Source organism: Cervus elaphus, chromosome X, assembly GCF_910594005.1.
Source record: "Cervus elaphus chromosome X, mCerEla1.1, whole genome shotgun sequence".
Classification (NCBI taxonomy): Eukaryota; Metazoa; Chordata; class Mammalia; order Artiodactyla; family Cervidae; genus Cervus; species Cervus elaphus.
In genome coordinates, this window is record NC_057848.1 from 59,601,041 (window position 1) to 59,613,163 (window position 12,123).

General features: G+C 40.0%; 1 protein-coding gene across 1 annotated transcript; it reads left to right on the forward strand.

Moving 5' to 3' along the window:
- The first annotated feature begins 4,011 nt into the window (after positions 1–4,011).
- On the forward strand, positions 4,012–8,538 carry BRS3 (bombesin receptor subtype 3). The gene is made up of 3 exons (XM_043897766.1): positions 4,012–4,586; positions 6,168–6,519; positions 8,060–8,538. The coding sequence occupies exons 1-3, from the start codon at positions 4,153–4,155 to the stop codon at positions 8,471–8,473; spliced, it is 1,200 nt and encodes a 399-aa protein (XP_043753701.1). The 5' UTR covers positions 4,012–4,152; the 3' UTR covers positions 8,474–8,538.
- The last annotated feature ends 3,585 nt before the right edge of the window (positions 8,539–12,123 follow it).

Consider the following 12,123-nt stretch of genomic DNA (forward strand, 5'->3'; position numbering starts at 1 on the left):
TAAAGAACTGATGCTTTTGAACTATGGTGTTGGAGAAGACTCTTGAGAGTCCCTTGGACTGTAAGGCGATCCAACCAGCCAATCCTAAAGGAAATTAGTCCTGAATATTCACTGGAAGGACTGATGCTGAAGCTGAAACTCCAATACTTTGGCCACCTGACACGAAGAACTGACTCACTTGAAAAGACCCTGATGCTGGGAAAGATTGAAGGCAGGAGAAGAAGGGCATGACAGAGGATGAGATGGTTGGATGGCATCACTGACTCAATGGACATGAGTCTGAGTAAATTCTAGGAGTTGGTGATGGACAGGGAGGCCTGGTGTGCTGCAGTCCACGGGGTGGCAAAGAGTCAGACACGACTGAGTGACCGAACTGAACTGAACTGAACACAGTCAAAGGCTTTGGCATAATCAATGAAGCATAAGTAAATGCATTTAGAGTATCTATCATGATTTGTTTGTTAGCCTGGAGATCTCTTATTCTTTAGTTAACAAAACAGATGGAAAACCTAAGTCCACAAGGTGAATGAGTGAATATGGTTCATCGTCAGGAGCTAAGGGTTTTTCAGCACTTGTCACTGATTTTTAATCTTCAGAATCCAAAGGGAACTTATTTTCATGTTTACTCTGCTACAGAATGCTTGTGTGACCTTGCATGAGAAACTGTCCCCCTCTGAACCTCATTTTTGCCTCTGAAAAAAAACTGAGGATTTGATGTCATCGTCTCTAAGATCACTTCCATCTCTGATCTGCTTGAAGTCTGGAATTCTAGAGAGCCCAAAACACCAGCAGCACCCGGGACATCCTGCTTTCTCCTGACCTCTTCAGACCAGAGGGCAGAGGAAGGGGGGAAGACACACTGGTGGCTGCAGCCCGAGGCAAGTGTGCCTGAGATCTTTGGAATTCAGATAATTTTAAAACTCACACACAAGGGTTTGTTTCTTACTAAAGAGTGCTGTGCAGCCATCAACTGAGGTGTGAACTGGGGGATACTGTTTGCTGTCTGCTAAATGCTATGTAGGAATCCCAAAGAGATTTTTATCATTAGCTTTGTGAGAACAAGATGTGGACAGTATAGAGAGCTGTGTTCTTTTATGTATTTATTTATTTTTTAATTGTTGGAAAACAGCTTTACAATTTTGTGTTGGTTTTTTGCCATATAATAAGTAATATATATGTATATATAATTATGATTAATTCATGTTGTTGTATGGCAGAAACCAACACAAATATATATATATGTATACACACACACACACACACACGAAAGGGTGAAGGTGAAAGGGTCAGTCACTCAGTCGTGTCCAACTCTTTGTGACCCCATGTAGCTCACCAGGCTCCTCTGTCCATGGTATTCTCCAGGCAAGAATACTGGAGTGGATTGCCATTCCCTTCTCCAGGGGATCTTCCCGATCCAGGGATCATACCTGGGTCTCCTGCATTGCAGGCAGATTCTTTACCATCTGAGCCACCAGATATAACCCTTCCCTCCAGAGCCTCCCTCCCTTCTCCCCATCCCACCCACCTAGGTCATCACAGAGCACCAGACTGGGCTCCCTGCATTATTTATCAATTTCCCACTATTTTACACATGATAGTGTGTATATGCTGATGCTACTTTCTCAATTCCTCCCACCCTTACCTTCCCCAGCTGTGTCCACAAGTCCATTCTGTACTAGGTTCATCAGTACCACTTTTCTAGATTCCATATATATGTGTTAATATACAATACTTGTTTTTCTCTTTATGACTTCACTCTGTATAAGAGGCTCTAGTTTCATCTACCTCACTACAGCTGACTCAAATTCATTCCTTTTTATAGCTGAGTATTATTCCCTTCAGAATGGGAGAAAATAATTGTAAAAACAGCAACTGACAAAGGGTTAATCTCCAAAATGTATAAGCAGCACATACAGCTCAATGTCAGAAAAACAAACAATCCAAACAAAAAACAGGCAGAAGACCTAAACAGATATTTCTCCAAAGAAGACATACAGATGGCCAATAAACACAGGAAAAGATGCTCAGTATCACTCATTATTAGAGAAATGGAACTCAAAATTACAATGAGGTATCACCTCACACCAGTCAGAATGGCCATCATCAAAAAATCTACAAACAATAAATGTGGGAGAGGATATGGAGAAAAGGGAACCTTCTAGCACTGTTGGTGGGAATGTAGACTGATACAGCCACTGTGGAGAACATTTTGGAGATTCCTTTAAAAAACTAGGAATAAACCTGCCATGCTGCATGCTAAATCACTTCAGTTGTGTCCAACTCTTTGCAACCCCATGGAGCCCACCAGGCTCCTCTGTCCATGGGATTCTCCAGGCAAGAATACTGGAGTGGGCTGTTGCCATACCCTCCCCCAAGGGATCTTCCCAACCCAGGGATCGAATCCGGGTCTTCTTATGTCTCTTGCATCAACAGGTGGGTTCTTTACCACGAGTGCCACCTGAGAAATCCAAACCTACCATATGACCCAGCAATCCCACTGCTGGGCATATACCTGAGAAAATCACAATTCTAAAAGACACATCTACCCCAGTGTTCATTGCAGCAATATTTACAATAGCCAGGACAAGGAAGCAACCTAGATGTCCATCAACAGATGAATGATACAATGGAGAGCCATTTTCTGTAGAGCAGATCTTAAAGGGGCAGCCCAGTGCGTGAAATTACTTATGGGTATATACATCAAAGTTCAGGGGTTTGGATTTATCCAAACATCCCCCCTCCTCATTCCCATCAAAAACAGTTATTTCACTGGGTAATTCAAGCCGTGAGGATAATTTCATAAGGGGGTGGAGAATAGGTGTGGTTTAGGTTGTTCAAATTAACCAGATAATTGATTTGATTCAACCAATTCACTTTCCCTGTAGACTTTATCGTGCTTATTATTCTGTCGGTATAAAAGCAATCTTTGTTTGCTACTCCTGTTCATTGGATAACCAAATATATTACTGTCTTTACAAAAAGTTTCTTCTAGCTGAGAGATTATCCTCTGAGTTTGATCATTTCAGAGAATATTTCTGAGCAGGTTAATATTATCCAATGCCTTTAAACTGCTGGCCTCCCACTCCCAAACAACCCCCCGCCCCTCATATACACACAGAAATCACATACATTTTCTGTAACAAGGGGCATTTCTTGCTGGTACTAAGAGGATTGCTTTTATTTTCTGCTTCCTTGGGTTAATGTAAATATTATCTACATGCCCATAACTTCTAGAATAGCCTGAGGCATTCCCTCACTTGAAAAGAATGATTTTCATTCTTACAAGTCCTTTTGCATCAGAACCTTGAGCTGTGTTCTCCATTATTTTATTTTGCAACTAGGCAGGCTCCTTTTAACCATTTCTAAAGGGAGAAACCCTAAACAACATTTACAAAAATGCATGGCATTAAAACAGCAAGTCAAACAGTAAATGGTGTTTTATTAGGACATTTAGAGACAAAGCAACCGGTGGTTTGCCTGGATTTGGCATCTCTTAAAGATTGCTTTGATATTGTGTAGCAGGGCCCTGGTAATATGCAGGATTGGGCATTACCATGCGTCAGAGTCAGGTGATAAGCCCAGGTCACCTGAATTATCCCTCCTTGGTTGTGACATGATTTGTTGCTTCAGCACCTCTCTGGTATTAAACCTGGAGGAGTGGATTCAAGTTTGTGCTTCAGGGGACATACATGTTTATTTCCTGTAAAAGAGAGCACTAGACCACCTGCTGAATGCAGAGAAAAGGATGAAAATTGACAAAATCCATACAGATCTTCATGGCTAGATATGGAAGCAGAGTGATTCTAGTAAACAATGACTATTATTTAATAACACCTGGGTAGTCCTAAGAGTCCCCAACAGGAAAGAATAAGCAACTGCAGAGCATTTCCCATACCCCCCTCCTTCTGTCATGGAAACGTCAATAAAACTCCTCCACCTCCCACCCTCTAGTGCCAGATCTGTAAGCATTTAGCCAAGCATGCTGGGAGACACAGAACAACTGAAGGAAAGGAGTATCTGAGTGTCTTGGATTTGCCTGCCACTCTGCTCTGTTCCTCTACCATCTCATTACTAGACGTAGGCACTAGACGTGACAGTCAACTACATTTGAACTGAGCAGAAGAAATATTCAAGGCATAAGCTTTAGAAGAAATGTCTCAAAGGCAGCCTCAGTCACCTAATCAGACTTTAATTTCAACCACAAATGACACAGAATCATTGAGCTCCGTCGTCCCTAATGATTCTACAAATAAAAGAAGGACCGGAGACAACTCTCCAGGAATAGAAGCATTGTGTGCCATCTATATCACTTATGCCGTGATCATTTCAGTGGGCATCCTTGGAAACGCTATTCTCATCAAAGTCTTTTTCAAGACCAAATCCATGCAAACAGTTCCCAATATTTTCATCACCAGCCTGGCTTTTGGAGATCTTTTACTTCTGCTAACTTGTGTGCCAGTCGATGCAACCCACTACCTGGCAGAGGGATGGCTGTTCGGAAGAATTGGATGTAAGGTGCTGTCTTTCATCAGGCTCACTTCTGTCGGTGTATCAGTGTTCACGTTAACAATTCTCAGTGCTGACAGGTGGGTTTCTTTTCTCAGTTCTATTTGCCAGGATGTGAAATTAGACAAAAAGAAAGGAAAGCTTGTATGTAGTGTTCACTGGCTACTCTGTTGCTTTTCTCACACTCTGTAACCTGGATGTGAGATTGGAAAATCGGGAGGCATTTTAAATAAAAGTTGATACCAGAATGTTAACATTTCTGTGTTAGCATCGGAGGAGAGATTGAAACTGTGTGCTTCGGGGATCGTTTATTTTCTTTGAACTGTAATTGTTTGTTTGAAAGAATACGGAACGGTCTCCCCCCTCCCCTCAGTTTATTAAGGCAAATTGTTCCAGGTGAAAAAGAAAAACAATTTATGCTTTATACATTAGTGCAGCCTAGTGGTGCAATATTGTCAACATTAAAACATCAGCATAGGTGTGAAATTGACCGCATATACATCACTGTCTACCGGAAGAATGGTAAAAAAGACACATGCATCTAATTTACTTGAAATGAATCAAATTAATTAATGGTGAAGAAACGGTGAGGCTTTCGGCTTCCTGGTAACTCAGTATAATGTCGTGACTTAATTGTATTTGTTTTTTTCTATAGGCGTTCAATGACATTCTCGTTTCCAGAGACATAAATTAATCCCAGTTGACTTTTAGAGCTATATGAATGAAGCGTGTGAGAACCTCTGGCAGTCAGGGTGTTTGGACTCTGTTAGGATATTTTCAGCCTAAGAACTGTGTTTTTCTGTGTGCCTATTGTAGAATAATAACTGTGAAGGCATAAAAAAATTGAGGCTCCAAATGTTTAAAATGATGCTTTAAAAAGCCTGCAAGAAGCCGGTAAGTAATCAATGTCTGGCAGTACCAGAAGGAAAAGCTTCTTCAGATTCCAGGATCTGAGAGGAAGAAAAGCTTTCCTTGTGTCTTTTATGAAATTTTTTCTTTGACTGGTTTTATATTCTGTTTGAGGACAGATTTACTTAAAGGCTCTATAGATTTTGAGATAGATTTGTCAGAATAAGGAGGCATCTTTGCATGGGTATAGGGTTTTTCGATTTCACCCTTGTCTTGCCCTGAAACTACCTACAGATTGGCTTGGGCAAGAAATTAGCATTTGAACAGGGAAGAAATTAACCCTCTCCTCTTTTCTGCATAAACTCATAGAATTCTTTTCTAGTAAGGTTGATGACTGCTCACTCATGAAAGAAAGGAGAATTAGATTTAATATCAGTCACTTACTTAAAAATGAAGTCTTTTAGAACACTTAAGGTAATACACAGGTAATGAATTACTCTCCATCACACACAAAATCATGCCTAAAAACATTTATTTGCTCTAAATAGAGGATCTACAAGAAAATCATATAAATTGCAAATCTGGAATATCTCAACAGTGAATAAAAGGGAAAAGTGATTAGCATAAATAAAAATTATTGGGATGTATTATGTGTATTTGAAATCCTAGCCAATTTCAGCTGGTTGATGTTGACTTGGTTATATACATTTGGATAGGAGTTACAACTGGATGATCACTAAGGTCACTTCTAATTTTTAAATTCTGTCATTTTGATATTGATTTTGCCTTTTGCTGTGATTATGTGTTTCTAGATACAAGGCAGTTGTGAAGCCCCTGGAGCGTCAGCCCCCCAATGCCATCCTGAAGACCTGTGCCAAAGCTGGCTGCATCTGGATCCTGTCTATGATCATTGCTCTACCGGAGGCTATATTTTCAAATGTATATACTTTTCAAGATCCTGACAAAAATGTAACATTTAAAGCGTGTGCCTCTTACCCTGTTTCTGAAAGGCTCCTGCAAGAGATACATTCTCTGCTGTCCTTCTTAGTATTCTACATTATTCCACTCTCGATCATCTCTGTCTATTACTCTTTGATTGCTAGAACTCTTTACAAAAGCACCTTGAACATACCTACTGAGGAACACAGCCATGCCCGCAAGCAGGTATGTATTCATCAGGATTCATGCATGTATTTAGAAGGGAAATGCCTCCTTTTGCACCTTTGGACAATAAATACAATAGCAGTATCATATTTTTGCTATGATCATGGGCTCTGGAGTCTGTCAGACCCAGGATTTAATTCCATACCAGCTGAACAATCTTGAGCAAGCTACTTAACCTCTCTGAGCCTCACTTTCCTCATGTATAAAATGAAATAAGGACTGGATGATATATATGAAATGCCTAACATAGTTCCTACTGCATAGTGAATATTCAGTAAATGGTAGGACCGCTATTATTAGAAAAGGGGCAGCTGAAGTTTGGGGTAAGTCAAAAATCACCCCCATAGAACCGTGAGAAACATCACACAAGGTGAGACTATAAAGTGAAGCATCTTTTGTTTTAGAAAGTATAATAGAATGATAGAAAAACGCAGGATGTTAGAACTGGCAAGAAGCCATAACATTATTCAATGCAGACCACCTCCTCACAGATGAGCAGACTTTGGTTGGTGAGGGGAGGTCTCGAGGGACCCAGTGCCAGTGGCAAAAGAACACAGTGACTCACAGGAGCTTGATTAAGACCATTGCAAGACCCAGGTGTGCTCGCCTCTCATAAATATGAATGGATAAAAAGAATATTGGCAAAACATTGTTCCACTTAATTAAAAAAAAAAAAAAGCCCAACAGGATTTCTATCTTTCTTGGGTAGGAGATGATTTCATTCACCTCTTGACCAGTACATGGAGAACTCAATGTTTTTTTTTCAAGCTAGTCCTTTCAGTTGGTTCAATAGTGGTGCTTAGGAGGCTAAAGTTGTATTTTATTTATTTATTCACCATTTTTTAAATTTATTCACCATTTTATAAAGTTGCATTTTCATGCCCACGTGAACAGTTTTTTTTTGCTCTATCTGTGACTACAGGCAATGTCTTCACTTCATTTGGGTCATTTCTTTTATTAAGAAGTGTAGGTAGGATTATTTTCATATATGAAGGATGGCACATTGGTTTTTATTCCTTGGGCTATATGGGTAGAATTCCTATATTTTAAAAACAATTTTAGGGAAAAAAATTAAATAAAAACAATTTTAGGTACAAGTTTGTCAACTTTCACAATCCCCATAAGACTGTTCAAACTTAGTCAGCCTCTGCTGATGCAGTTAAAACAGTTTTGTACAGCATTTATTTCTTAATAAAATTAAATCTTCAATGGTTCTACAACACTCCTTGAGATAGTTAGAGACACCCTAGAGTATCTCAAAACCAGGGGTAGGAGTCTGAATTAGAGCTAATCAGAGACCAACATCACAGGTTACTATGTCAATTCACGTGCTGTATTCTATAGCCACAGGCTGCCTTCCCACACTTGCATGTGCAAAGAGACACCAGCCTGTTAACTATAAATTTCTCAGTTAATCTAGAAAATGGCTTTTTAAAATCTCTGCCAGCTCAATGTTTTCTTTTTGTGGGTATTTTGTTTGTTTTGTCAATGGGTTCTTGGTTTCTGGTTGTTGTTGCTGTCATTTTTCTTCTCTCTATAGATTGAATCCCGGAAGCGAATTGCCAGAACAGTTCTGGTGCTGGTGGCTCTCTTTGCTCTCTGCTGGTTGCCAAATCATCTTCTGTATCTCTACCACTCATTCACTTCTCAAACCTATATGGACTCCTCTACCGTTCACTTAATTGTCACCATCATCTCTCGGATTCTGGCTTTCAGCAATTCTTGTGTAAACCCCTTTGCTCTTTACTGGCTGAGCAATACCTTCCAGCAGCATTTTAAAGCTCAGTTATGCTGTTGCAAGGCAGGGGTGCCTGACCCTCCTGCTGCTAATACCCCTCTTGACAACCTAGCAGTGATGGGAAGGGTCCCGGGTGCTGCAAGCACTCAGATGTCTGAAATTAGTGTGTCCCTATTCACTGGCTGCAGTGTGAAGAAGGAAGATGACAGAGTCTAGCTTTTCAATTAAAAATGGTATTTTTTCCTCCCAGAGTGTCTATTCAACTCTGAGCTATGTGTAGGTATATGGTGTCAGGACTTTCAGTGGTTTGTAAATTGTGGTGAAATCTTAGGAGGGAAGGATCGGACAAATCATAGTTTTCATCAATGTACAAGCATTAACGTTACTGGGCTTTCTAAATAAAATGGAGCCTCACTAGGTATAGTGACACATTTGTCTATGTCAGAGGCCAAATAGGAGGTGAAGTGAAATACACATGGCACTTAAAAACCTAATATGTTTCCATCACATCTCTGATGCTTATAATTTCTCATATACTCTTGTGATTTACATAAAACTGTGTTTGTGTTTATTATGTGGTGTAAATCTAGGGATTATACTTTGCATATGAAACAGGGATCAAAGAGAGGTAAAACATCTCTTCTGCAATTTTCTTTAAAAAATGAAGTCCTAAAAAATAAAATTTCACACAATTTGTTCTTGACTACCCTTCTCCATTAATCTCTATTCCATTGGAACTAAAGTTGTGCACTGGCAATGACAGCGTTGAGGGGTCAGTGTTATGTAAGGATCTGGGACTGGGTGTTTGCCTTCCTAGGTCAGCACTTACTGACTTAAGGTAGTTCTGGAGTTACACCTCCCATTAACTGATAATTGGGCAAAGTTATCTTTCACAGATACCGTGAAGAACCTATCTCCTTCATAGGCAGAATCACTGGCCATGTTTAGTGTCATTTGAGGGCTCCAAAGAAGGATCCCTGTCAAAAAATCTGCGAGGTTGTCACTATCTGAAATTCATCTTTTAAGAAACTTCATTTCTTTCTGGTAAGCAGTGCCCTCTTTCTAAAAAATGCAGAAGTACCACGTGAAATCCCTAACACCTGGGTGTTTAGTTGTTATCAGATCATCTTTCTGCTTGACTATCTTAACCCTGATGTGTGCCTAAGTCCTCTAATAAGAGTGTGACCTAACTAATCTCTGCTCTTGGAAATCAGATGGAAGGTTCTGATTTTCTATCCTCTGTTCCTACTTGCTAACACTATAAAGTTGTAATAAATGTTATTTCAAAAAACTTGTCAATAGATGTGTCAGTTTTAGATCTGTGGTTTCAGAAAATGTTTTCTTGGGGCAAATTAAAGCCTTTAACTGTCAATAGTTAAATTTGTATTTTAAAAAACTTGACTTTGGGGTGTGCTTTTGATAGCTTTGAGCTTTCCTTAAATGGCTTGTGTAACTGTGAATTTTTGCTTAAAGATGTGGCTTGTAAAGGGGATATAATATTAACACTAGAGTTTACATTTAAGCAAAATTGGTTTACTTAAAGTAGGGGGTGTTAGAATTGTCTTAATATTGTTTTGAGGTGGATGGTGTAATAAGTGGGGAGAAAAATAAATATGAAATAAAGTTTTCAATGACTTTGTGTACCTTTATATTCTAAAAACAGTACTTCTAACTGAATATCACTGAGAACCCATTTTAACTCCAAAGGGTATTTTCAAGTCCCCAAACTCCAAAATATCTTACTATTTTCCTTACTCTGGGTAAAAATTACACCTTTCCTCTCCTAAGGATAACATTTTAGAAATAACTTGACAAAAGTATCAGATAATAAAAGCTAAGCAAGCTTTTTAGCAGTTGATAAAACTAGAGCTCGAAGAACTTTGATTTTTTTCATCCTGAGTAATCCCTAGGTAACTTAGGGATCTGATAGAAACTGATTTAATTGGGATTAAAATTCATGGCTTTGCTTTTTGTTTTGGAGGGGGTGGTCTTTTAAAAAAAACAGATTATCTTTGTCAGAGCTAACCTTACAAGAAATCCACAGTTTGTTTCACACTGACTATTGTGTTCAGAAAAGTTACTATGGGATATTTCTTTTATTTTTTTTTTTCGGACAGGGTCCCAAATTGGGGGTGCAGTGGGGGAAGGACACATGAAAAATAAATTTTGTATACTTCTCAATTTTGCTCAGAGTCTGCCCTGACCCAAGACTTAGAATAATGGACCATAATAATTTTTTCCTGCCACAAAGCAGGAAAACAAAGTCACAAACTTAGATTAAGACTTTGTCATTGAGGTTGATAGTACCACAAAACATTGAACACTGGCATTCCTACTGACAATAGCAAATTTGGGTTTAAATAATTTCTGCAATTATAACCATCTTAAGTCAGGGGGCCCATCACTTTTTTGGTCAAAAGAAGTTACTTTTATTTGCACTAAATCTTGGGATTACAGAAAGTGGGGAGAGGAAAAGCCCCCAACAGAGTGAGCCTGAATGGGCCATTAAAAAAAAAAACACCTCTAGTTTGGTATAACTCAGTCATTTTCCAGAAAGATTAGGTAGTCATTTTCCAGAAAGGCCACGTAGGTGACTTCTCTGGCCAGGTAATCTCTGCTTCTGTGGGTTAATGAATTTTTATACACCAAGAAGCTGGTGGCCTGTTATGCCAGGAATACTGCACAGATCACCCTTCACAGAGAACAAGAGAAGGATGAAGAGGATAGTCAGGGAGAAGCCAGCTGACTGGGTTCCTGGGTCCAGCAGCCCCTTGTATAGCCTATCTACATTCCAGTCCTGGAGTTTCAGGAGGCACCTGCTATCTGTATAATAACAAAGGACCCACCCCTCCCTGCTTTTGCTTGTTACCTGGACTATTTCTTGCAAAAAATCTTGCGGGGGTGGGGTGGGGTGGGGATGGGAACAGGTTATAAAGAGATACTTCCAGATTAACTCAGTTACTAGGGGTTTAATTCCAGGAATCCACAAGGAAATAAAAACAGGAACCAGGTCTCACAGGGACAATAGAATTCTTTAAAACAGGAACAACGAAACTGTGGGGCCCAATGGCCAAACAGAATGCTATCATAGATACAAGCATGTTTAGCTCCCAACTCCACTACAGTGGTGACTCAATGACCCTCTATCACTGCCTCAGCTTCTCTCACCCAGACAGAACTTGGCCACAGAAGACGACTCTGACCATGCCCCCATTACGTACTCACCCCTCTTCCTGGGAGAGGCTTACTGGTTCAGTGAGACAAACAGTCTAGAATGCGGGGCTACCCTACCAAGTCACCTCACAGGCCTCCAACTGGGTCACACAGGAGCTAAACATAAACTTTTGGCCACCTGCTCAGAAGGGCCTGTGGATACAGCAGGCGCTCAGAGAGTCACGTGCAGCAGGGTTGCTTAGTATACTATCACCTGTGCTGTGAACCTACTCAGGAACGAAATGGAAGCCCAAAAACTCATTGCTGAAAACAGCTATATACTATTTTTGGATCCTAAAAGAAATATTTAGCAAAACTTATATGAGCCTAATAAAACTCATGTTATCTATACTATAAATATGCATGCAAGTTCTATTACATGCACTTTTTCCCTAAAAAATCAAAAAACGACGTTAGTGGGCCAGTAAAGGTGGTGTGAGCGGTGAAGAATTGATACTTTTGAACTGTGGTGTTGGAGAAGACTCTTGCGAGTCCCTTGGACTGCAAGGAGATCCAACCAGTCCCTCCTAAAGGAGATCAGTCCTGGGTGTTCATTAGAAGGACTGACGCTGAAGCTGAAACGCCAATACTTCGGCCACCTCATGCGAAGAGCTGACTCATTGGAAAAGACCCTCATGCTGGGAGGGATTGAG

Coding starts and splice junctions, on each gene's coding strand:
- BRS3 (XM_043897766.1), top strand. CDS start 4,153: ATGTCTCAAAGGCAGCCTCAGTCACCTAATCAGACTTTAATTTCAACC. Junction 4,587..6,167: donor ACAATTCTCAGTGCTGACAG/GTGGGTTTCTTT, acceptor ATGTGTTTCTAG/ATACAAGGCAGTTGTGAAGC. Junction 6,520..8,059: donor ACAGCCATGCCCGCAAGCAG/GTATGTATTCAT, acceptor TTCTCTCTATAG/ATTGAATCCCGGAAGCGAAT.